Source organism: Sorex fumeus, unplaced genomic scaffold, assembly GCF_029834395.1.
Source record: "Sorex fumeus unplaced genomic scaffold, SorFum_2.1 ptg000006l, whole genome shotgun sequence".
Taxonomy (NCBI): domain Eukaryota; kingdom Metazoa; phylum Chordata; class Mammalia; order Eulipotyphla; family Soricidae; genus Sorex; species Sorex fumeus.
In genome coordinates this window covers 33,828,045-33,854,702 of record NW_026606063.1, presented here as the reverse complement: position 1 = coordinate 33,854,702, position 26,658 = coordinate 33,828,045, and the positions used below count along the sequence as shown (strand labels likewise).

The following is a 26,658-nucleotide window of genomic DNA, read 5'->3' as shown; positions in this document are numbered from 1 at the left end:
TTTTATTTTATCTTTTTTATAGATGCAAGAACTTTATTTTATTTTTGTATTAATTTTTAATTTTTTTAATTATGTCACAATGAGATAGTTACAAAGAGCTATTCATAAGAAGGTTTCAGTCATATAATGATCCAATACCCATCCTTCAGCAGTGTCCATTTCCCACCACTAATGATCCCAGTTTCCCTCCTGCCAATCACACACACACACACACACACACACACACACACACACACACACACCCCAACCCCTGGCTCCCCACAGCCTGCCTCTATGACTCTGTGGCAAACCCTCTCCCTCTCCCTCTCCCTCTTGGCACTATGGTGTCTGCAAAACAGATACACAGGGACTATTATGACACGGGGACCAAAATGACAACAATACTTGGAAATGATCACCCTGGATAGGAACTGTGTGCTGAAAGCAGGTAAAGGAACAAACACAATAACCTCTCAGTATCTGTGATGCAGATTATTTTACTTTATATGACCCTTCTCATCAGTTCTGGGGACCCATGTGCCATCCCAGTGACACTGGTCCAGCAGTGGTTCAGAGCTTTGGGCCAACGACTCTAGGAGGGTAAAAGGAGGGACACAGGGTACTGGATACAGTGTTGAGGATACAACTCAAGATCTCCCGAATACAAAATATGTATCCATTCCTTTGCACTGTCTCCCAAACCCTGGGCTATATACTCTAGATACGTATTTTAATGTAAGTATATTACAGTCTTATTGGCAACTTTTAAAGGTAAGGATTCTGGGGATCAGAAAGGTAGTTTAGTGAGCTGAGTCCATGTTCAGCACCACCAGGAGCAAATCCTGAGCAACAAGCTGGGAGTAGCCCCTGAGTAATAGGTGTGTAGCTCAAAAACAAAAAACAAAAAATATCTATGATACTAAGTTCTTCCTTGGTGGGGAAGGGGATTGGGCCATACCCAGCAGTGTGCATGGCTTACTCCTGTCTCTGTGCTCAGAGATCAATCCTAGCCATGCTAGGGGAACACAGGCAGTGCCTGAGACTGAATTTGGGTGGGCTGTATGCAAGGCAAGTGCCTGAGTCTCTGTATTATGTCTTTATGTCTTCCCAGCCTCTGTGTGTGTGTGTGTGAGAGAGAGAGAGAGAGAGAGAGAGAGAGAGAGAGAGAGAGAGATGCTGAGGAGCAAACTGAGAGGTCACATGTGAGGCAGGCTCCCTGGTCCCCAATTTCTATTTATCTTAGCCAATACTGCTAGTGATGGCAACCAGTACTGGGAAAATTCTGATAAAATGGTTACACATTCTACAAATACTTCTTTTAGAAGACTGATAATATGCAAATTAAGAACTATATAAATGGTGACTTCTTGTATCTTTGGTGGGGGGATGGGTGTCGTTTAACTGTAAAATGATAGTTAACTACAATTAGAAACAACAAACGTGTGATGATAGTATTCCATTTTGAAAGTATAGGATGGCATTTAATTATGTAAAAGTCACATATAAATACAGATTAAAATGTAATGTGTAAAATCCAAGACAATTTCATGTTGTTAGGGTCAACAGAAAAAAAATTTTGTAGTATCTGACACGTTTCCTACTGGAGAGAAATCCATTAACACTGATAAAAGGAATGCACTTAAATGTACTCTTTTCTTCCTGCCCCCCTGAATCCCTCCCTCTGCAAATCACAGGAGCTCTGGCTTTGAAATTCTTAACTTGGGGTTCTGGAACTCATCCTTCAAGAAAGCCCTGTTCCCCCTGCACACTGGTTTCCCCCTCCCACCCTGACTGCCCTCTCTTCCCTTCCCCATCTCTCTCCCTCCCCCAATCTGAGATCTTAAACTGCCCAGCATCCCACGGCTGGCTCCACTCTCTTGATTCCTGCAGTCCTCACTGAGACAAGAAGAATCTTGTCTCCTCAGCTCCTCAGAAAGCAGTTTCCTTTCCTTTAAAGCACACACTTTTCAACCTAGATCTACTGCATGATCCAAACATATCTGCCTTTACCTCTGATCCCAGAGGTCACGCCCAAAACCCGCCCCCAGCGCCATCTTACAGCACACAGCAGCAAAGAAAACTGGCTGGAGGGCTCCACAACTCCCAGAGAATTCTCCGGGCCCCATACAGAGCCGATATCACTGGGAGGTCCCAGATGGGGTAGTGCTGTCTCCCCACCTTCTCCAGATGGAATCCTGGTGACCATAAGCTTCTACAAGCATGGTTCTGCTATGTGGGTACCAGGACTATTTTTTCCAAACTGCGTGGCCGCATAAGCAGCCACACGACATTTCCTGATATGCAAACTGATTAATGAAAAGTAAATGATCTAGCTTTTGTCCCTGAAAAACAGGCTTGAATGGTGGTGGAAAAATCTGGGCAAAATGTAATGCCCAACCGAAACGCATCTGGACTGTGCATTTAACTATGGTGCTATGCCGCCCTAGGAGGGGAAGGGTGTCAGTCCCTTCACCTGTCCCCACTTGCAACGGCGGCATGGTGGCCTGCATCTTTTAGAGCCTAATGAACAGCTACGTATGAAACTGCATTGATGAAGCAAGTGGAGCTTCGTGTGATGGAGGGTGGAATTGGCCCTGCTCCCCGCCATGACAATGCTCCAGGTTGCCACCCTCAAACGCCTCCTCTGGCTTCTGACCGACCATGAACCCAGAGGCACACATATCAATTTCAGAACCCAGGGGCTTCTGGCAGTAATTGCTCTAGGTTTATTACTAAAACATCAGAAATCCAAATTTGCGTGGCCACTATTGTGGCCACATGACATCATATGCTCTTCATAATCAACAATTTAACACAATTATCTAATGATGTCTTTGTGGCAGGTCTGAATGTTGGGGAAAATTCCAAATAACAATGTTGGGTCTTTTGTTGTAATATTGAATGTGATCAACATAGAGAGAGAGAGAGAGAGTAAAGTGGAAATCTGCCACACACACGGGGGGGTGAGTAGGAGGGGGGTATACTGGGGTTCTTGGTGGTGAAAAATGTGCACTGGTGAAGGGATAGGTGTTTGATCATTGTATGACTGACTGAGACTTGAACTGAAAGACTTTGTGAATGTTCTCACAGTGATTCAATAAATAGAAAGAAAGAAAGAAAGAAAGAAAGAAAGAAAGAAAGAAAGAAAGAAAGGAAGGAAGGAGGAAAGAAAGAAGGAAAGAAAAAAACATCTCCCTTTAAAGTATAAAAAAAAAAGAAAAACAGAAAAACGAGGAAAAAAAGGGGAAAAAACATATCTGCCTTTAGATGCAACCACTACTACATTCTCACACACTGAAAGTCAGCTTCCTCCCTGAAAATAGGGTGCAGAGAAAAGTAAGATTCTCCTAAATTCATCTCATCTATTCTCATGCACTTTGATCATATGGCTTTAATACAGTCACGGTCCTCCCATTATTCATCAATTTGCTCGAGCTGGCCCAGGAATGTCTTCATCATGAGACTTGTTGTTACTGTGTTTGGCATATTGAATACATCATGGGTAGCTTGCCAGGCTTTGCCGTGCGGGCGAGATACTCTCTGATGCATATCCTTATTAATAGCAGGCTACTGGCAGGTCCAAAGGATATCTACGTGAAGCAGTTCAATCTGGCTTTGTTCAGAAAGAACAAGTTAGTACAATAAGGAGCCAGAGAGATAGTACTGCAGCAGCCTTGCACACAGCTGATCTAGGTTCAATCCCAGCATCGCAATAGTCCCTAGAGCATCACAAGAAGTGATCTCTGAGCTAAGAGCCACGAGTAAATCCTGAACCTCACAGGGTATAGTTCCCAAACAAAAACAAATAGCACCACTATAAAAACAATAATGGCTTTTATATTAAAGATATAAAAAAAGAAAATAGGAGTCAGAGAGAGTACAGTAGGTAGGGCACTTACCTTGCAAGTATCCAACCCAGGTTCAATTCCTGGCACCCCTAAGCATTGTTAGGTATGCCTCCCACAAAAAAAAAAGGATACAAAAATAGAACTTGGAATAAAATACAAATGGGGGGGGAAGAAAACAAATAATAATGGTTCTTCTATTAAATGTACCAGAGAGGGGGTTATGCACATTAGTTCCTTTACCCATTAAACAGCCCAATCATGTTTCACTCTGAACCAGTCTAAGGATAAAGAAAGTGAAAGTTACAGAAGCAAAGTCACCTGGTTCATACAGAAGACAGAATTCTAGAGCACCTTCTCTGAACTCCACATTACCCAACACCAAACCATGTCATGCCATCCCCCCCCCCATCCCACGAACCCACACCACAGGGCACACAGACTCCACCTCAAAATAATGGGTTCCTCTCATGTGACTTGATGGAGCTGGAGGATCTCATGTTAAGTGAGGTAAATCAGAAAAAGAACAAATACTAGATGATCTCACTTATCCGTGGTATACAGAATAACAGGAAACAGGAATACAAAGTATCAGAGGGAGTATATCTAAGATAGATTACCCTAAACTCTAGATTATAGAAATAAGGACAGGGAAGAAAAAAAATAGAGGGGGAACTAAGAGATAGGTAGGAAGTAATAGGGGGCAAGGGTCAGGGTCTTGAGAACATTGGTGGTATCTGTATACATCTAAACCACAGAACCAACAACAAACAAACAGGAGACCCAAATTACAATAATCAAACTTAAAATTTACCTTTCAAAAGGCAATCTGAGGGGTGAGATGGAATCTGGGGACAATGGTGTAAGGGAGTTGACACTAGTGGTGGGACTGCTGGTGGAACAGTGCATGTCTAAAACTTGACTATGAACAAACTCTGTAAACCACAGTGCCTTAACAAAAAAAGTTAAAATTTTAAAAATAAAAAAAATTTAAAATTATATATATGTATATATATGTATGTGTGTGTCACTTATTCTTGGTTTTAAATTTTATTTATTTATTTACTTGGGCTGGAGCGATAGCACAGTGAGTAGGGTGTTTGCCTTGCACTCAGCCAACCCAGCTGACCCAGGTTCGATTCCTCTGCCCCTCTTGGAGAGCCTGGCAAGTTACCAAGAGTATCTCGCCTGCACAGCAAAGCCTGGCAAGCTACCCATGACGTATTCGATATGTCAAAATGCAGTAATAAGTGTCACAATGGAGATGTTATTGGGCCCACTCGAGCAAATCAATGAACAACGGGAGGAGAGTGATTTATTTACTTATTTGGCTTTTTTTGGTCCACCCAGTCATATTCAAGGGTTACTCCTGGCTCTGCACTCAGGAATTACTCCTGGAGGTGCTCAGGGGACCATATGGAATGGTGAGGATCAAATCCAGTTCAGCTGTGTGCAAGGCAAATGGCCTACCCCCTGTACTATCACTCCAACCCCAACCCGCTTACTCTTGGGACACCATCTAGCTCACACTGGAGCACAAAGAAACATTCTTCCACACAAATCTCTGCAGTTACAAACCAGTCACGAAAATAAGCAATACAATGGAGAATACAAAAGCACAAAAAAATAAAAGTGAATGCTGCAGATTGGAGGGTCAGGAAGGCACGTGATCATGCCAGTAGTAGTTAGACGTTAAACTCTTCATATCATATCTAAGTTTTTTAAATGTTTTTCAACTCTAATAATGAAGATCAAACTCATATTCTAAATTGCACTACTAAAAATTTTTAAGATTGGATTTACTAGTTCAGGGCTGAGGGCATAGATGACATTCTATAAAAATTTAGGAGTAGGAGTTATAAAATTTATTAGGAAGCCCATAAAGATGAGCTTAACCAACTCTCCCCCCTCCCTTTCTTGGAGAATCAGAGCTTCGAGCCAGGCACGCGCTCAGCCCCAACTCCCGGGCAGCCCGGATCCAGGCTGAGAGGCTCCAAACTCCCCGCCGCTGTACTGTCTTTCCATTTCATCTCTCCCACTAAACGGACATTTTAACAACACCCCCCCACACACACCGCCTGCCAAATTCAAAGTAATAATAATAACATGACTAAAACTGGATACAAAAAATCACAAGGTCCCCTCTGAGGTTATCCCTCTGAGGGAACCAAGGGCTTAGCTCCTGGGAATGATTTTCCCTGCCACCGAATGAGCTTTTCCCAGGTGTCACCCTGACCCACAAGGCTAGAAGATTCTGGTGAGTCGCCCACAGTTCACTGGCTACTAAGCCTCACCATTAAGGGCCCCTGTCCTGTTATCCAAAACAAAAGTACCTATGCAAGTGGTGGTTCCGTAGGAACAGTACACAAAACTTTCTGTGGCTCTATCTATAAGCCAGGAGCCCTTCTCAGGGTCCCTGAGCAGCAGTCTTCATTATTTCAGTGCCAACCAGTACCCCCGAGGCACGTCCCCAACCCCTGAGTGATGCACCATTGCCAGGGACGAGAGCATCAGCACAGTCACACCACCACCATGAAAACTAAGATACAGGGAGCGCCCTGAATCCATTTCTACCTCATCCGCCTTGGAAGTGACATGCGAAGAGAAAGTGACCAGGGAGTTGGGAGACCTCAGTCCCCCTTAGCTTCCTCCACTTCCTGGCAGCAACACCTCAGCAAGTCATTTTTTTCTGGTCTCTAACCTCAGTATTTGCAAATTTAGGAGAGTTGATTCCACGATACAGACTGGCCCTTCAGTTAAGACTCTCAGAAGTAACTCTGGCAGAGGTCATTTCCCAGGGGTTGTAATGCCCACAGTCTCCCACTAACCCGTCTGTAATAATACTCTTTACTTAGGCAAATGGGTCCTACTATGTGAACATCCCTTGCCCTATCTCACCCAAAATCTACTTGAGGAAAAAAAAAAAACAAAGAGGCCACACATTTCACTTCCATGGCTTTCCTGTGCCCTGTGGCACCTTCTTTATAACAGTCAATGCTTAGTCCATTCAAGCTATTATAACAAAATAGAGCCTAAAGACTTATCAATATAAGTGCATTCTTCACAGGTCGAGACTAAGTCTGACTTCCAGGTGCTTACACAGCTGAGTTTTGATAACGGGTCTCTTCCTGGATCATAAGTAACTGTTTTTCTTACAAAGACCTCAGGCAGAGGGGACATCCTCCAGTCCTAGCACTGAATCACCAGCCTGACTAGTTCACAATAAATAAATAAATAAATAAATAAATAAATAAATAAATTGGGATACCCTCCAGAAAAAAACATGTTACAGAGAACTACATGTTTTTAAGGAAATTACAGTATGATTAATCCAAGTAGACCAGAATCCTCAGACAACAGACACCAGAGCGTGTGGCAACCTCCACGTTATCCTGTCCTGTCCCTAATCACCCCTCCTATCTCTGTCTCACATCAACCCACATTGTTAGGGCACGACTCTGGATCTCCAACTGCAAGCAAGGACCGTGCAGGAATGCAATCAGCAAGGAGGTAGTTTATTGAGCTGGCTAGCCAGGGTCAAGCCGTCAGGCAAGACCCCAAACTTCTTCAAAGGGGATCTTATATAGGCCTTCACTGGCCGTTACAGCAGAGCCCATGCGTTTCACGTAACTCAGACATTTGGTTATTTTCTATGTTTACGTGGCTCCCTTTAGTTTACAGCTCATAGCACCTGCATTCAGGTGGAGGTGGATAAGGGAAAAGTTACTAACAGGTACAGATAAGGAAAGGTCAACAAATGGAGACAAATTTACATCCCAATAAGGAAGGGTCAACAAATGGATTCACAGCTAAGGCTCTACTAGGGAGGGGGCAGGAAAGGAAGAGTTACTAATCAGCAGAGTTTAGCTCTGGAATTTTCCTCGGGGTCCCAAGGGACTTTACAACAGGAGCAAGAAGGGAAGCACAGGGTGAAAGCGGCACATGACATACTCAAGCCCTCTCCATGCTCACCGGTGACATGCACATAATTCCAGGACCAGGATTCCTGAGAGGGAACCAGCACCAGCCAGGCCCTGAGAGATGCTTAAGGAAACCCTGGTGACACGGGCAGGTAGGAAGGTCCCCCAACCCCCTCCCAGACCCCCAGAGCTCGCTGTTAAGTGCAAGGAGAGAAGGGAACCTGCTGTGTGAGGCCCAGGCCACCCAAGCATGTGGGCTGCACACAGGTGCGGCGCACTGGCAGCAGACTATCCATAGCAGGTTCTGGGCTTTTACTCCTCACAACTCCGGTGGGACAGGCTGGTAATGGGTTTTGACCCAATTCTCCTTGCTATTCCGAGGAACAAATGGAATGTGACAGAATCGACTGGAGCCAAAACATGGCATGGAAAGGCCAAGCATGGGGCTGATTCTTGAACAGAAAAACTGTCGGCGGTGGGGAGAGAGGGGGCACACCCAAAAGAAATCTGGTTCATGTGTCTGAAGATATAACAGAAGACCAATTTTTAAATATAAATAAAAATTTAAAAAGACATTTCAGGGTATCTGTGACTGCCACGTGAATAAAAGAGTTTGCTGAATTAGACCCCATTGAAACTACCTCCATCCAGTGACAACTGGTCCTCAGCCACACACCAAAAGGAACCCTGGTCCTTACAAGAGTCACACACAGGCAGGGGACAGAGAGAGAAGCAACCAGAACTTAAGAGAAAAACAAGACAAAAAACAACTCAGGGTCCAGCCCTCCACTGGGGGCACAGAAGAGGGTTAAGCCTCCCCAACTGTGGACCCTGGAAGGCCGACTCCACAGAGAAGGCACAGCAGGACCCTACGCGAGGCAGCAGCCCCAAACCCAGGACAGAGGCTCCCTTCCACCTCCATCCAAAGAACACCCCAGCGAGCTTCCTGTCACAGCACAAAGACATCACAGGGGTGTTTTCAGGTCTGAGAACCACTCCTCCTTCTGTCCAGGAGCGAGGTGGGAAGGGGAAGGTGGGATCTGAGAGAACTCGGGGTCTTCCTGCTTGGACATTGACCCTAAGCACTGGAAAGAGCCAATCAGCAGACGCCAATCGCACAGACCATCTGGGAACACACACTAAAAACAGAGATAACCAGGGGCTGGAGCAACAGCACAGCAGGTAGGGTGTTTGCCCTGCACACAGCCAACCTGGGTTCAATTCCCAGCATCCCATATGCACCGCCAGGAGTGATTCCTGAGTGCAGAGGCAGGAGTAACCCCTGTTACTCCTGAGGATGGGCATTGTTGTCCGTCCTGAGGATCCCAAAAAAAACCCCAAAAGTAATCCCTGTGCATTCAAAAACAGAAGAAAAAAAAGAAAAAACAGATGGCCAGAGGTAAAGCCCCAGGGAAGAAAGCTGAACAGCGGCAAGTGACCAGGTCTCAGCTGTGCTGCTGGATCAAGTCCCTCAAAGCCTGCACCCAGGGACAACAAAGCCCATCCTCACGGGAGGGGGGAGGGCAGGAGAGGCACAGGGAGAAACAGAGGTTCAATCAGTCTGGAGAGGAACCTGGGAGTCTGAATTTCTGACAAATACCCAGGGGTTCCATGGAAGGCCTAGTATAGGATTTACAAATGGAGAGGGCTCACTACGTTAGCCTTAATAGAAGTCCAAGTGCAGAACAACGGAGCTTAAAAATGCAGAGTATCTGGGGAAAGAAACCAGCTGCGTAGGCATCCCCCCCCTACCCCCACCCCAGTGTTTTGACCAAAATTTGTTGGGCTGCACTGAGAGAGGATGAGTCACACACTCCTGGTGCCACGCTGACTGCACCCCCTTCTCCGTAGGAAATAGGGCCTGCGAACAGGCAGATCCTGGAGAACAGAAGCTAAAAGCCCACCCTCCCCCCCTGCACCCCCAAACTAAAACCCCTGATTCTTGATCACTGCCTCCATTGCCCCCTTGCTCAGAAAAGAGACTCCAGAATGCATGTGGGCACAGGACTATGAGAAACAAAGCCGATCATCTGAATCTGACAAAGAAAGGTCAGCAGCTGTGACAGCTCCAAAAAAAAAAGAAAGTTAAAAAAAAAAGGTCAGAAAACTAGCACAGCTGAATTAAGCAGTAATGACGCTGGTGCAGGCGCTTTCTAGGGAATTAATGACTGCCAGGGAGGAATGACGGCCCGAGGCAAAGCCAGGGGCCATTAACCCAACCAGCCAGTCACTGGGGCTCCCCAGCTTCACCACTCCAACAGGAGGGAGGGCTGCAGAGCCGCCAGGAGGAGACAAGATTTCCTTTGTCACAGAGCAGGGACAGCGGACACCAGCCCGGAAATGCCCCTTTCCAGCAGCAGATCAGGGCCTCGTGGGTACTGCATGCGGGAGTCCAGACGGCACACGTCCGCACTGTTCCCTGTCAGGGCGTGTGTCTGCAGGGCGCGCACTGTGGCCCGAGCATCCTAACTAGAGCGTCAACCTTTAAGGAGCCGGGAGGATGCAAAGGAGCCTGCAGTGGTGACTCAGTCGAAACTCTGCTCCCCATCCAGCGGGGTCACCTGGTGTCTGCTAAGGGCCAGCCTCCTCGCTGATGGGAAAGGGGTCAGCAGCCCCAGAATCACCCCCAAACCACCCCCAGTCGGTCACCCCGGGACTCCGTCTGTTTCCCATGGGGCCCTCGCCTACTGGAGCGGCCGCAAGGAGCACCCCGAGACCCAGCACACAGCAGCAGACGCCTGCCTGGCTCCCTCACAGGCATCCAAGACACAAGTGGCTGCGGAAAAACAAGCTGGAGAAGAGGCAAAACTCAGCAAAATGCATCTCACATTTTACAATAAGGGCTGTTGGCAAAGATGGGACCGGCTCTTCTCCTCTCTGGAGGGCACTGCCACTGTGACGGCTAAGCCACTGGCCCCTTCCTCTCACAGGGAAGCAATTCCCAGACCAGCGCCAGACCTGGGGAGTACCTGCGACGGCCCCGCCCATCGTGGGCTCTACAAACACATCTAGAAACACCGTGTGTGTGTGTGTGTGTGTGTGTGTGTGTGTGTTGGGCGGGGGGTGGGGGGGTGGGGGGGGGGTAGAGAAGCATGCACCACAGGCGGGTCACATGTGTGTCCTGCGGAAGAAGAGCCCTCACATGCGAGGAAACACATAGGTAGGCGGAACGTGGTTTGTCTGTGTGCTGTGGGGGGAGGTGGTGACACTGTGTCTCCCAGGAATAGGTCCTGAGAGAGACAACCATGTATTGTATGCGAGGAAGCACATGTCAGGGAGAAAATGAGTGCCACGTGTAAGAGGAACGCGCATGCCACATGGCAGGGAGACAGGCCTGCGCATCGTGTCAAGGGTGCGTGTGTCACCTGTGGGGAGAATCGCACCCACATGTGAGAGAAAGCAGACATGCCCATCTCATGTGAAAGACTTCTGTAGACCAGGGAGGGAGGCACAGGCTACATGAGAGGAGCCCAAGTGATATCTGAGTGCTGATGAATGTCTGCCCACCTCTCCCCTCCTTCCTCTCACTCTTCCCCACAGAGCCCTCCCCAGGAGGGGTCAGGATACCCTGTACTAAAAAGCGAGGCCATGGACATACGACACCCACTCATGGAGGCCCATGGGCCACAATGCAACAGCCACCTTGTCTGCGACACTGACTTTAGTCACTAGGGAGAAAGGATCACAGGAGTGCTCATTCCAGTCTTTCGCATGTTTCATAACAAAACCTGTGGGTCTACAAATAAAGGGTATTGGGAGGATCCTCCCAGGATAGGAGAAGCATGCTAAAAGTAGACTACAGACCGAACATGACTGCCACTCAATGCCTCTTTTGCAAACCACAGCACCCAAAAGGAGAGAAAGAACAAAAGGGAATGCCCTGCCACAGAGGCACGGTGGGACAAGGGGGATGGAGGGTGGGAGGGATACTGGGATCCGTGGTGGTGAAAAATGGGCACTGGTGGAGGGATGGGTATTTGATCATTGTATAATTGAAACCCAAGCACAAAAATTTGTAAGTCTACAACTGTACCTCATGGTGTTTCACTAATAAAAATTAAAAAAAGAAAACCTGTGGGTCTATTTCACCACTGCCCTCAGACAGCCACTGAGGCTTGGAATGCATCTGCACCCTGCACCTGACAAAGAGGAATCCAAGATCTCTGTTTATGTAGGTATTGGATAACATTGAATTGTCCCTGTTCCTCCCACAGGGAGCTTAAGTTTATTGAGCCACTCCCACAATGGTGCCCCCTGAGGCATACCCAATTCCATCAAGCACTAATAATCCTATATTGCTTTTCTCTTTCCTTTATGTCATTTGCATGGTTTATTTAGCAATGTCCTTTTTGTATAGACACGGGAAGACAGTTCATGCTATGCTTTGTAATATGGGAGTTAATGGACTCCAAAATAATATTTACTTCTGGGTATCATATTTACCTGACATGAACCTCAGTTGTCCTTACTTCCTAGCACCTCAAGAGTAGAATCCTCACGAGCGGAATGGATGGACCCAGGGCAAGCGCTAAGCTACCCTGGCATCAAAAGGGGAAAAGCTAAGCACCACAAGTATAATAAATTAAGAGCATTGCCATGGAACAAACTCTGTCATAACCCAAGAAGAAGTAACTGAACAAGGACCATGCTGGGGTTAGGAAAAACTAACCTGACCTGAGGACTGTGGTCTGGAATATATAGCGAGATGTCTCCAGGAAGAGCCAACCTTTAAGCCTAATATACCTCTTACTGTGTGTATATAAAACAACTAGAAATATTATAAGAAGTAAATCTACTACAGATTGTTTAAATGGATTACTAGCTGAGGAAAGGACACAGCAATATGCCCTGGATAGAATCCCGCCCTTGAGTGGATCTCCTAGTAATGTGGAGTGCTGAACCCTCAGATGAGACTTTGTCCTTGAGCTAATCTCCTAAATGAGTGGCTTTACCTCTCTTTGTTGTGATGACAATGTTCAACCCCACCTATGTGTACCCCCACCCTTCATGATTCCTATATAAGTACGCTGTAAGGGGAAAGAGGGGAGGATGAGAATTGAGACTGAAAATTTTGGGACTTTGAGGTCTTTGAGGAGTAGAGGGTCTATGAGGACTAGAAGGAGGACTAGATGATCACGATGACTGGAAATAGAGGCTTAAAAACTACGAATAGATGAGGAAGAGTAGAACAAAGGAGAGAACTTTGAGGTCTATGAGGAGACTAGGATGATGGAACTATAATGACTGGGACCAAAACTATGACTACGATTGTGCTGTAAGGGAGAAAGATTGGACTATGCTTGGGAGGAGAGAGAAATAAACCATCTACCCACCATCCTGGGGCCCAGTCCCTGTTTCTTCGTTCCCCGGGGTCCTTCATCCAACCGTCCATCCATCCGTTCGTCTGTCTGTCACCATTGTCCAGCCTGGGGAGGCTGCTCTCAGTTCGAGTCCTGCCTGCCCCTGCGCTTTTTCTTTTGAAACTCACATGTAGGCATGTGTAGACTAACTGACTCAACAGTATCACACACCATTCTCAGGGACAGAAAGGAGGAAAATCCCAGGTCAGAAACACTCTTTCACACAAAAAGCAACTGCAGGTGAGATATGGGACTAGATCATTCTCCACTGAGCCCTTCATTCAATTATAGCTAGAAAATGTGACTGAAGCCAGAGGTTAGGAGCCTTAATTAGCAGCTTAATGAGGAAGTCTGAATGAAAAAGCAACAGTACTTAAGCAAGCTCTTGGGTAGGCATCACATCTTGGGGGGCTGGAAAAAGTTCTAAACAGTTACATCCTTGTTGCCAGAAATTTCTAGTTAAACAGAGAGCTGGAAACATGAGTTTCTAAAATAGATTAGTAAGAAGTTGCTCAGGAGCCAAGGAGACCGCTCAGAGAACTCAGGAGCACATGGCTTACACATAGGGCCCAGAGTTGGATGCCTGCCACCGCCTGGCTGCCCACAGGCATCATCAGGGGTAGCAGTTCAGAATCCAGGCTCAAATTCAGCTGGGGAGACCCTGACGTCCACCAGCAAAAAGTGAAGTTTGGGAACCAGATCAATGGTACTATAGGTAGGGTGTTTGCCTTGCTTGCAGCTGACTCCAGCTCAATCCCCAGCATCCCATATAGTCCCCCGAGCACTGCCAAGAGTGATCCCTGAGTACAGAGCCAGGTATAGCACAAAAAAAATTTTTTTTAATTTTTATTAATGAAACACCATAAGGTACAGGTGTAGACTTACAAATTTTTGTGCTTGGGTTTCAGTTATACAATGATCCAGTACCCATCTCTCCACCAGTGTCCATTCTCCATCATTTACTTTTTTTTTTTCAATTTTTGTTAGTAAAACACCACAAGGTACAGTTGTAGATTTACAATTTTTTTGTGCTTGGGTTTCAATTGTACAATGATCAAACACCCATCCCTCCACCAGTTCCCATTTTCCACCACCACGGGTCCCAGTATCCCTCCCACCCCCCATCCCCCCATCCCCCCCTGCCTCTGTGGCAGGGCATTCCCCCCTGTTCTCTCTCTCCTTTTGGGCGTTGTGGTCTGCAAAAGAGTGGCAATCATGTTTGTTCTGTAGTCTACTTTCAGCATAGCACAATTTTTTTTAAATGAAGTTGTTCATTTAAAGTGAAAATATTGGCTTGCACTTGAAGTCCATGTTCTTCCTTGAACACATATCTTGCTTGCTTGTCCCTATGTCTCTTTACTTGCCAATTCTGACTCTGGAGAAACCTTCATTCTCTCTCGAACACACACTTCTCCTTTTCTCTTTCTCTCTCCTCACATCTTTCTAAATAAGTTTCAATAAAAACTATCGTGTTTCACCACCGGACTCTGTAATGTGCCCGTCAAGGTGTTTGTGTGTATGTTTGTGTGTGTGTGTGTGTGCACGTGCGTGCGTGTGTGTGTGTGTGTGTGTGTGTGTGTGTGTGTGTTGCGGGGGAGAAGTGTGGATAGGGGAAGGGTTTAGACTATGGGAATACTGTTGGTGGAGGGAAGCTGACACTGGTGGTGAGATTGGTATTGAAATATTATATGCCTAAAACTCAACCATCAATAACTTTGTAATCAGGGTTAATTAAAAATTTTTAAATTAGAGAATGTAAAGCAAAATAAATAAATAAATGCTCTGCCCCTCCTCCCCCCCCAAAAAAAAAACTATGTTGCTTCACCAAAAATAAAATAAAATGAGAAGCTTTCCTTCACTTGGTCCAAAGACTAATAGTTTATATTCTAGAAACTGGGGATATGTGCCCCAAAACTGCATTTGCTAAGACGGATATAAACACTTTGTCATAAGAAGCTGATTTGACCTACCACCTTGTATAATATTAATTCACTATGTTAGTGCCACTCCAAGGTGGCCCCTGATGCCTCTAAGAAATACATTTTTTTTTTTTTGCTTTTTGGGTCACACCCGGCGATGCACAGGGGTTACTCCTGGTTTATGCACCCAGGAATTATTCCTGGTGGTGCTCAGAGGACCATATGGGATGCTGGGAATCAAACCTGGGTCGGCCATATGCAAGGCAAACGACCTATCTGCTGTGTTATCACTCCAGCCCCAGAAATACAAATTCTTGAGCCCAACCTCCTAATGAGGGCTGTGGGCCTGGGGCATGGGAGCCTACACTTTCCAGGTGTCTCTGCAGAGAAGTGACCCAGCAAAGTTGGAGGAGTAGTGTCTACTGCACTGCTGATTTTATTCTGTGATCAGCAAATTACAATCATCCTGTGTCGTCAGAGGGCATTAAGGTCTTGCTTACCTTCCTTAAAGGTCTGTTCTTACAAATCTATGACTAAGTCATTTCTAAAGCTACCTGTGACGTATTTGATATGCCAAACACAGTAACAAGTCTCACAATGGAGACGTTACTGGGCCCACTCGAGCAAATCGATGAACAATGGGAGGACAGTGACAGTGACAGAACTAACTTTTTTTTAATTGGACAAGCTGAAGTGAGTCCAGAAGCACAGTCCTGTCATTGAGTGGTTGGCAGATTATGACCAAAATTAAGGTTGTTGATCTTTGAACAATACAGGTTTGAACAGTGCAGTTCAGCCTGTCGCTAACCACCGGGTTCCCTGGTCAGCCATCCTCTCTCTGAAGTGTCCCCTTTCACTGTGAGGTGGCCACTACAAACCACTTTTATAAGTAAATCCTTCCCATTTGACAATTCCCAGGAAATAAGTAACAAACACATATACATACAAGCACAAGAATCAGAAAATCGTAAAAAAAGTCCTATTTCACCAAGTACTGGTAGTACTGGTTCAAAAGTGGCTCATATGTTGATACCCGGAACCTATGTCCTTCCAGTTGTTACTCTAGATAAAGATTCTATTTTGCCTTTTCCTTTTTATTTTTTTCACACAAGAACAATAAATTACATATGTAATCTTCACTTAAGTATGTAACAACTCTTATAGTGTATATGAGTTTTTATTTTTGTGACAGAGTAGGTGTATTAGTTAACCGAGAGTAACCAGGTCCAAATTGTTTGATCCCAGAAATTATAAATTGGAGTTGGGGTAAGGCCCAAAGGGCTGGAGTACATGTTTTACATGTGGGAGCCCTTAACTCAATCCCTGGCACCACATGGTCCTCAAACACTGGCAGAAAGTGAACTCTCCCTAAGCAAAGAATGAGGAGTACAACTAAAATCCCCAAATAAACTAACTTTAAAAACAAAACATTCATATTATCTAATCTAACTTGTACTTCTAACTTCTCCATTCTTATATGTACTATTAAAATAAACTTTTTTTTTACTGAGTTTTCCATGACAGTGATATGGGGGGTGAAGAGGGATAAAGGAGTGGAGGTACTAAGGGGGGAGCCCTGAGAAGGAAAGAGATAATGCAGGTGGGCACAGGGTGATGTTGGAATGTTATATCCATAAAAACCTATTATTGACAGCATTGAAAAACTGTAAATCACAGTGATTAAAATTTAAAAATTACACGTTTTACGTGGGCTGGAGCAATAGCACAGCGGTAAGGCATTTGCCTTGAACGCAGCCAACATGGCCGACCCGAGTTCGGTTCCTCCGCCCCTCTTGGAGAGCCCGGCAAGCTACTGAGAGTATCTCGCCCACACGGCAGAGCCTGGCAAGCTACCCATGACGTATTCGATATGTCAAACACAGTAACAACAAGTCTCACGATGGAGATGTTACTGGGCCCGCTTGAGCAAATCGAACCGATGAACAACGGGAGGACAGTGACAGTGACACGTTTTATGTAAATCTTTTACTTTTTACTTGGTGTGTGTGTTGGGGGGGGGGGGGGGGTCAGGGTCATACCTGGCAGGGGTTACTCTGGCTCTGAGCTCAGAGATCACTCCTAGTAAAGTTCAGGGGGCCATAATGGGTGCAAAGAATCAAATCCAGGTCAGGTACAGAGCCTGAGCCCCTGTCCTTTCTCTCTGGTCTATAAATATATCCTTATATACAAAACATATATGTTTTGGGATAGGAATTATTTTGGGATAGGTTATTTTGAGTTTCTTTTTAAATATATTTTAAGGTCTAGATCTCTATCACCAGATTAGTTGCCAAATGACTATGCCAATTTTACGTCTCTCATCAACGTGGGAGTGCCAACTTTACTGTACCCTCACCAGCACTGAATATTTCTCTGCTTCTTTTATAGCACTTCCTCTAAGTAGGGGCCAGCCCAACTTGACAAGACCAAGTGTACCTTTCCCCAGAGCCAGTCAGCACATACCTTGGCACCCTCTGTGCCCCTCAGGAGAGTGGACACTTTCATGTCTATTTCATATGCTAAGGAGAATGAACCACAGCACAAAATCAACTGTTTGCTCAAGATTACTAGGCTAGGGTCAAGCTGAGAATTGAACCCCAAGCCCTATCTTCTTTCCACTACATGGCCAAAGCAAAGAGGCCACAACCTATATGTCTGCCTGGATCAACTCGTGGTAACCGTCTAGAATTCTGAGTTGGGATGAGATCATGGTCTCATCCAGGGTCAGATGGAAAAAGCACTGGATTTAAGCAATTAAAGAGGTCATCCACTGGGAGATGTGTGTCAAAAGTAGATTATAGACCAAACATAATGGCCATTCAATACTTGCATTGCAGACCACAACACCCTAAAGCAGAGAGAGAGAGAGAGAGAGAGAGAGTAAAAGGGAATGTGCCTGTCACAGAGGCAGAGGGGGCAGGGCAGGGGGAATGGATGGGGGGCGATATTGGGAACACTGGTGGTGGAGAATGGGCACTAGTGGAGGGATGGGTACTCGATCACTGTATGACTGCAATGTAAGCACAAAAAATTGTAAGTCTGTAACTGTACCTCACAGTGATTCATTAAAAAAATTTTAAAAAGTTAAAAATAAAATAAATTAAAAAAATAAAGAGGTCATCCACTGGCCCAAGTGAAAAAGGGCCAGCGTCTGCCAGTGAGGACTTGGCAGTCATTCACACGTAAAACCTATATAAACCACACAACCAAAACATAGATCTACAACAGCAGCAGTACATGAAGTAAGTTTAAATAACTGAACTCAATCACTGCATAGAGACGGCTATTTAAATCCCAATAAAAGTTTTGTGTGGCATTAACTTTTTCCCAAATGTTACTTGAAAAAAATTAAAAAAGAGCAAAATGGTTATAAAACTAAGAATAGGCATAGTAATTAACATGTATACATTTGTCAAAAATAGTTACCTGATTATCATATTTGAGAGACTGTGTCCCAACCAAAAACCGAATGGCATCTGTTTCTGCGGTCTGAGGTGTTAGAGCACGTGCCTACGAGAGAGAAGAAAACATACACATTTATGGAGTTAGATGTGACAGATAAAGATTCAAAGGGCAGGTACCCCTTCTGCTGTTGATGAAGTAAAGGTGCAAAGTGTCTGCAGTTCAAATCAGATTTAATAAAACATTCACGGCCGGAGAGATGGCAGAGATAGCACAGGGATTAAGGCGCTTGTCTTGCACGCAACTGTCCTATGCTCAGTCCCCAACTACCTCCAGGACTGGCCCACATACCTCTTAAAAAAAAATTCTTAGGCTGGAGCGATAGCACAGTGGGCAAGGCATTTGCCTTGCATGTGGCCAACCCGGGTTCGATTCCCAGCATTCCATATGGTCCCCTGAGTACCTCCAGGAGTGATTCCTGAGTGCAAAGCCAGGAATAACCCCTGTGCATTTCTGGGTGTGACCCAAAAAAAAAAAAAACTTTTGAGGGTGGAGAAAAAAAATAATTTCTTAACCTCCAAATGTTATATACTTCGTGACACAATTTTCCTTCAGATTCCATAAGCAAATAATTGTAAATGGTCACAGAAGTTAAGAAGTTAAGCAGTAAGGAGATGAATTATTTACAAAGCAATGGCAAAATTATTTAATTTTCAAGTCTTTGAAAATTTAGAAAGACTGATAAAAAAAAAAACACTTTCAACATGATAATAGAAGATGGATCTTACTAAGAGGCGAGGAAGTGGTTTGAACCAAAACTCAGGAAAAGGGCAATAAGAAAATGGAAAGAAAACACTCAACATTTGTCTCAAGGACTGAGAAAGCTATGGAAACAGTAAAGAAATGCCAAGATTGAAAAAGGTGAAAAGCCCAGCTACTCACTTTTCACCCAGCAGCATCTGCCAGTTTTGAGTGTAGCAAAGAGGCTAATGCTGAAAATTTCTGTGAGACTCACAGAACTGAAAATTACAGATGGAGGCCCCACCATAGAGGACCCAGCAAAGCACTACAGCCCAAGTACAGGTGAACCAGACCCGTCAGCAGACTAAAACAACATCCATTTCAATTCTTGACCAGGTCTTGGGTGAGCTGAGTGCCAGGGCTCTTGTGCCAGCCTAAATAAATGCTGTTTGAGTAAGAGTAAATCCTCAGGAGGGAGGCAACACATGCCAAGTTATTACGATTTTCACACAGCGTGTCAAGCGCACAACCCAAAATAACCAGGCATACATTAAAACAAAATCAAGATGATCAAATACCAAAATAACAAATAACAGAAAAGGGCCTGCAGCACATTCAGATGATCAGATTCCCTGGGAACCAGCTCTAAGAGATGAAACTTTGTGTATGGGGATCTACAGGGAGTGAACCACAAATTTACTCTTGGAAGTCAAAGGAGGAGGACGGAGAAGTTGCAAGAGAGGCTGCAGCCAAGCCTCAGGAGAATCTGAAGTTGTGATGATCTTTCAAATCGTTAGGGTACAATGGCTGAATTTTTTTTAGCTCCAGTCCCCCATAGAGGGGTCTGTGGATGCAGCTATCTGATGCACCTCAAAAGACTGTGACTGGGGGCAAAATTGCCCCTTCAATTGAGGGCAATCCCAGAGCGGAGTCCAGGATCTTTCAACCACAACAATCCCAGGAGCATCTGGATTTCCATGGTGATATTTCTTGAGATATTTAGGTGGTGCTGCACAACATAAATTAGAATGATTATATTATATGATTTATTATTGTCATGTTAATTATAATTAAATTATAATAACCGCATTAAGTAATTAAAAGCAAAATTAAGATTTGGTGATGGGTTAGGAAGCTAGCTCAATGGGATGGAGCACGAGCCTTGTATGCTTAAGGTCCCAAGTTCATCCTCCCATGCAAAACAGGGATGGCTCTGGTAGATCACAGCGCCAACAGGCCAAAGCAGTACCACAACACTGGGCCCAAGCAATAAACTATCAGGTTCATACCACGTTTGTAGGAGTCTCTCCCCCCAAAATTCACTTCCTAGTGAAGAAGCTTAAGCCAACAGAGCAGAAAAATCATTCATTGGACTAATTCTGTGACTAGTACTTCAGGTTTATAAAGCCAAATCCAGCTTTCTCTTAATACAACCAGCATGCCTAACTCGTGTTTTGGTATCTGTGGAAACAAAATAGTGCCTCTCTTCCAAATGTTTATATCTAACTCCTGGAATCTGTGACTACGTTCATTGATGTGGAAAAAGAACTCTGCAGAGGTGACTAAATAAAAGACATTAGTGGAGAGAGACCATCCTAGATATTCTAGTCACATGAGTCCCTAAAATCAGAAAATATTTCCTGGCCATAAGCAGAGAGAGAGATGTGATGACAGAAAAGAATGAAGGAGATAGCACCATGGAGAGGATCTGGGTGACTGGGAGAGAATTATATAAAATATGAGAAGGACAGGAGAAGTATGGGAAGGACAGGAGAAGTATGAGAGAGAGTCCAGTGGCTGGAAAGATGGGAAAGACTATTGCTAGTTTCAAAGACTGAAGGAGGGCTGGAGTGATAGCACAGCGGTAGGGCATTTGCCTTGCAAGCGGCCAACGTGGCTGACCAGAGTTTGATTCCTCCATCCCTCTCGGAGAGCCCAGCAAGCTACCGAAGAGTATCTCGCCCGCACAGCAAAGCCTGGCAAGCTACCCGTGACGTATTCGATATGCCAGACACAGTAACAAGTCTCACGATGGAGATGTTACTGGGCCCGCTGGAGCAAATTGATGAACAACGAGAGGACTGTGACCGTGAAGACTGAAGGAATCCACAAACCAATGAATGAATCTAGATGGCCTCCAAAAATGAAAAAGGCAAGGTAAGGGATTTTCCCAAGTCTCCAGAAAGGAAATTCCTAGAAACCCTTCTTATGCCTTGATTTTTACCCAGTGAAGCTCATAACAGACTTCATACTCCAGGCTATGAGGAATATTGCATTGTTGTTGGAAACCAATAAGTTGGTGGTGCATGTTGTAATAGTACCTAAGAGTGCCTGGCAGAGTCTATTATATGGGCCCCCTCTGTCCAAATCCTGTCTCCCCCAGCCAGGAACAGCATGATATCACAATTATCGATCACTTCCAATTACAGCAGTTTTTCTCGGTTTCTCACCTCAGTCTTTTAAAAGAAACTATAAGGAGGAATTAAACAGTTGTTCTAACCCTGTAGTCTTATTTCAACTTGGAAAATGGCAAGGTCTTTTAGCCCGGCAAGCTACCGAGAGTATTCGATATGCCAGACACAGTAACAACAAAATCTCCAGTGGAGACGTTACTGGGCCCGCTCGAGCAAATCGATGATCAACGGGAGGGCCTTTACCTTTACCTTTACCTTTAGGAAATCACTAAAATATAGTCTGAAATAGTAATTTTGTGCATCTCTCCCAGATTTATAACTGTTATCAAATAGGGGTTCACCCTTCCTTAGAGGTCAGGGCAGGAAAACATCAATTACTGAAACACATTGCAGTAAAACAAAGGAAAATTATGTCTAAAGCAGTGTTCGCGTTAATTAGATAAATGGTTGGACAAAAAGAACTGATTTGAGCTAATTTGACTATTTAAAGTACTCTAAAGATACCTACTATCCAACGTTCCTAGAATACCTTCTTCAGCAAAACAATTTTTAGAGTTTTAGGCCTCTGTAGAAAATTCATGAACACCTGTGAGTCTACAGATCTTATGCCAAAAAGTGAATATACAACTACATAGCATTTTTAAATATAGTATTAATCGACCCTCAGATCCTATCCAGTTTAAAACAGTCCTGTCCTAAAGAGGGAAAAAAAAAAAAACAGTGAGATGAAATTTACATACAAGTGGTACTACATGGAAAGTATCATGCTAAGCAAAATGACTCAGAAAGAAAGGGATAGACATAGAAAGATTGCATTCATCTGGGGTATATAAAGTAACAAAATAGGAAACTAACACCCAAGAATGGCTGAGATTAGTACCAGGAATTTTACTTCATGACTTGGAGGCCAACCACACATACTAGGGGAAAAGGGAACTCAGATAAAGAGGGGAACACCAAATAAAGGTGTTGGGAGGATCCTCCCAGGATGAGAGAAGCATGCTGAAAGTAGACTGTAGACCAAACATGATTGCCACTCAGTGTTTCTTTTGCAAACCACAACACTCAAAAGGAGAGAGAGAACAGAGGGGAATGCCCTGCCACAGAGACAGGGTGAGATGGGGGGATGGGGGATGGGAGGGATACTGGGATCCGTGGTGGTGGGAAATGGGCACTGGTGGAGGGATGGGTATTTGATCATTGTATAATTGAAACCCAAGCACAAAAATGTGTAAGTCTGCAACTGTACCTCATGATGTCTCACTGTAACAAAGTATGAGATTAATACCCAAGAATAGCTGAGATCAGCACCAGGAGGATTACTCCATAACTTAGAGGCCAGCCGGGTATCCTAGAGGAAAGGGCTATTCAGATAGAGAAGGGAGCACCAAATAAAGGATGTTTGGAGGATCCTCCCAGGAGGGGAGATGCATGTCGAAAGTAGACTATGGACTGAACATGTTTGCCACTCAATGCCTCTTTTGCAGACCACAACACCCAAAAGGAGAGAGAGAACACAGGGGATTGCCCTGCCACAGAGACGGGGGGCTGGGGGGATGGGGGTGGGAGGGATATTATCCATGGTGGTGGAAAATGGGCACTGGTGGAGGGATGGGTATCTGATCATTGTATAATTGAAACCAAAGCACAAAAAATTGTAAATCTACAACTTTAAAAAGAATAAAATAAAATAAAGGGGAAAAAAAAATTTTTAATAAAAAAAAAAAACAGTGAGAAAGGGTGAGAACCATTCCAAACCCAGAAAGTTCTGAGGGCTCCAACCACATAGGCACAGAAGACACAGGGCTGGCTCCAACTTTAGACAGGAACACTAGAATGCAAAGAGAGGAATAACTTGTTGCCCTAAATAGGGAAAAACAGGTCATAAAACTTCCCAAAACATGAAGCCGAGAGAGGACTTATCTGAAAGGAAATGCAATATTTTTCATTAGTTTACGATCAGTGATGAAGAATAGAATTCACAATCCCGAGTTAGCATGGGCTGGAGCAATAGCACAGTGGGTAGGGTGTTTGCCTTGCACAGGGCCAACCCGGGTTTGATTCCTCCGCCCCTCTCAGAGAGTCTGGCAAACTACCAAGAGTATCCCGCCCGCACGGCAAGATACCTGTGACATGTTCAATATACCAAAAACAGTAATAAGTCTCAAAATGGAGACGTCACTGGTGCACACTTTAGCAAATCAATGAACAATGGAAGGACAGTGCTACAGTGCTACAGAGTTAGCATGCGAAGGTATCAAGAAGTGGAAGAAATGGCAGATTTGTGCATTAGAAGAAAGAGGACAAAATTTTGAAAAGAAAAAGAGAGAGGAAGAGAGAAAGAGATGAAATAAGAAGGTTAATCATCAAAAACACTGACCCAGAGCATATTACAGTGTACACATATGGTCAGTCCATATTTATCAAAATGGAGCCAGGACCTGATCCTTACACAGAAGGCAGGATTAAATGCCATCACTTTAAAGTAAAAGAAAACCAAAAAGAAGTCAATTATATTAGTGGCCATTTTATTTACTGAGAACAAAGGGCAATTTAAGGATGCAGAAGCTACTTGAGTGACAATAATGAACCAGCATTCAATTTGCTTCATTCTTAAGTAATTGTTAGAGCCAGAAAGTTAATACCTGGAGAGGAACAATAGTAAACATGAAAAAAGAAAGTCTAAATAGATCATCTATTTCAAAGAGAATAATCTGCCATAATTTTAGAAAAATACTACAAATTTGAAACTAACTTGCTCTTTCTCAAACAAGTAGAGAAGGCAATTTTTTAATGGAAGAGGAAGATAATTTTTCTTATTTTACAAAATAACTGCATCTTTAAAAGTTACCATGAAATCTCATAAAGTTTAATTTAAGGTCTTTCTACCACACTATTAAGCAAAATTACAAACATAATTTAACACTCCATTTTGATGACAGGTCTATATCTATGTCTAATTCTACTTCGTTGATTAAGTGAATGATAAAACTATCTAACTGATTCTAGTTATAATGGCAGTTATGAAGTATTCCAATGACCCTATTATACAAAAGGATCAAAATTTTATAGCATGATAGGTCAAAAAACATTTAAATGTTTTATTATGGCTCTTTCATATAATTCAATGAAACAGAAAAGAAAATAGTGTGGATAATATTATTCCCACCAAGATGATAAAGACACTGAGAACCAGAGGGGCTCGGTGAATTGGCCCACTCACAATATTTCTAGTGAGGAAGAAGATCCAGGCTCCCAGTCTTAAACCCAGTACTTTTTCTCTTATAGCAGAGCAAATAACTGGAAATGCAAGTAAGACATTCTTTTGGAGTCACTGTATTATCATTCCACATGTTTTCCCTATTCTGATAAAAGGAAGGCGAATGTGTTTTCTTTAATGAGCAGTCTTTCTGGTCTACCATCACCATCTAGTGAATCAAACCAGAAGAAGCCACTGCCGATAATGAGGGAAAATACTGATCGAAAATATCACAAGTTTATTCTGTGACAGGGGGCATAAATAACAGAATCAGCTAGAAAGTATGTAAAATTCCCTAGAGAAATTCAAATTTATATTCATTTGCTTTTCACATTGAACAAGTAAACAACTACCTTAACACATAAAATGTACCTAAGTTAAAGGTTTTTTATCAAGAATTATCCCGATGGTGGGGGTTAGTGGGTGGGGATGCTTGCCTTGCATGTGGTCGATCCAGGTTTGATTCCCAATGTACCATCTAATCTCACAAGCACCACCAAGAGTGATTACAAAGTGCGGAGTCAGGAGTTACATTTGAGTATTAAAGCGTACCCCCCCCCAAAAAATAATAATTATCCCTCTGGATACAAAATGGAAAAGAAGCCAGGCTATCACTATTTGCAGATGAGATGATAATATACATTAAAAAAAAAAAACCTAAGAGGCCAGAGCGATAGCACAGCAGGCAGGGCATTTGCCTTGCATGCAGCAGACCTGGGTTCGATCCCTGGCATCCCATATGCTCCCCCGAGCATTGCCAGAAGTAATTCCTGAGTGCAGAGCCAGGAGTAACCCCTGAGCATTGCCAGGTGTGGCTCAAAAAGCAAAAAAATAAAAAATAAAAAAATAAAGACTTTACTAAAAAATTCTTAGAAATAATAAATCAATACAGCATAGTAGCAGGTTACAAAATCAATACTCAAAAATCTGTAGCATTTTTATCATAAATAACAAATAGGAAGAGGAAAAAATAGAAAATCAATTACCTAAGAACCAACTTAACAAAGGATGTTAAAAACTATAAGTAACTACTGAAATAAAGAAGATGACAGGAAATGGAAAGATATTTCATGTTTATTGAATCGAAGAATTAACATTGTAAGAATGTCATTCTACCCAAAGTATCTTATAGATTCAATGCAATGCCCATTAAAATGAGAATTGAAGCACCACTGAAGTGGCATTATGCATTATACATGCACCTCAAATAAACTCTACAAAAATTTGTATGGAATTATAAAACTCCCCCAAATAACCAAAACTATTCTCATAGGGAAAGAAAAGGAGTTGGTAAATATCTCATTTCTTGACTTAAAATTATACCATAAAGCTATAGTAATAAAAACAGTATTGCTGTACTAGAATAAAGGCGGACTCTCAGATCAACAGAAGAAAACTGAGAACCCAGGTTAAACCTTCAGATTTATGGACAGTTAGTGTAGGATAAAGTAGTGGTTTATGAAGTAGAGACAAGGAAAGCCTCTGACAAATGGTGTGGAGAAACTGGATCGGCACACACAAATAAGGAAAAAAAAAATGGATCTACATCTCACACCAAACAGAAATGTTACCTCAAGGTAGATAAAAGAACTAGAGATAGGGCCAGAATCCATAAACTATAAAGGAGAAAGCAAAGGCAGAAATCTCCAGGCCATGGAACTCACGGGTGTTTCTATTATCTGGCTACATTGGCAAAGATAAGAAACAAAATTAAAAAACTGGACTATATTAAAAAGATATTAAATGGCAAAAGAAACTCAGACTGAAATAAAAAGATTCCCTTCTGAATGGGAGAAAGAAGTTCCACATGATACATCAT

The 26,658-nt window shown here is 43.7% G+C and overlaps 1 protein-coding gene across 2 annotated transcripts in view; it reads right to left on the bottom strand.

The window, feature by feature from the left end:
• EIPR1 (EARP complex and GARP complex interacting protein 1) overlaps positions 1-26,658 on the bottom strand; it is a 185,033-nt gene that overhangs the window by 135,923 nt on the left and 22,452 nt on the right. For both annotated transcript variants that reach the window (XM_056125170.1, XM_056125177.1), the window contains one exon: positions 18,450-18,533. In XM_056125170.1, the coding sequence (XP_055981145.1) occupies positions 18,450-18,533 (84 nt within the window). Of the gene's footprint in view, positions 1-18,449; positions 18,534-26,658 lie in introns of those variants that run through there.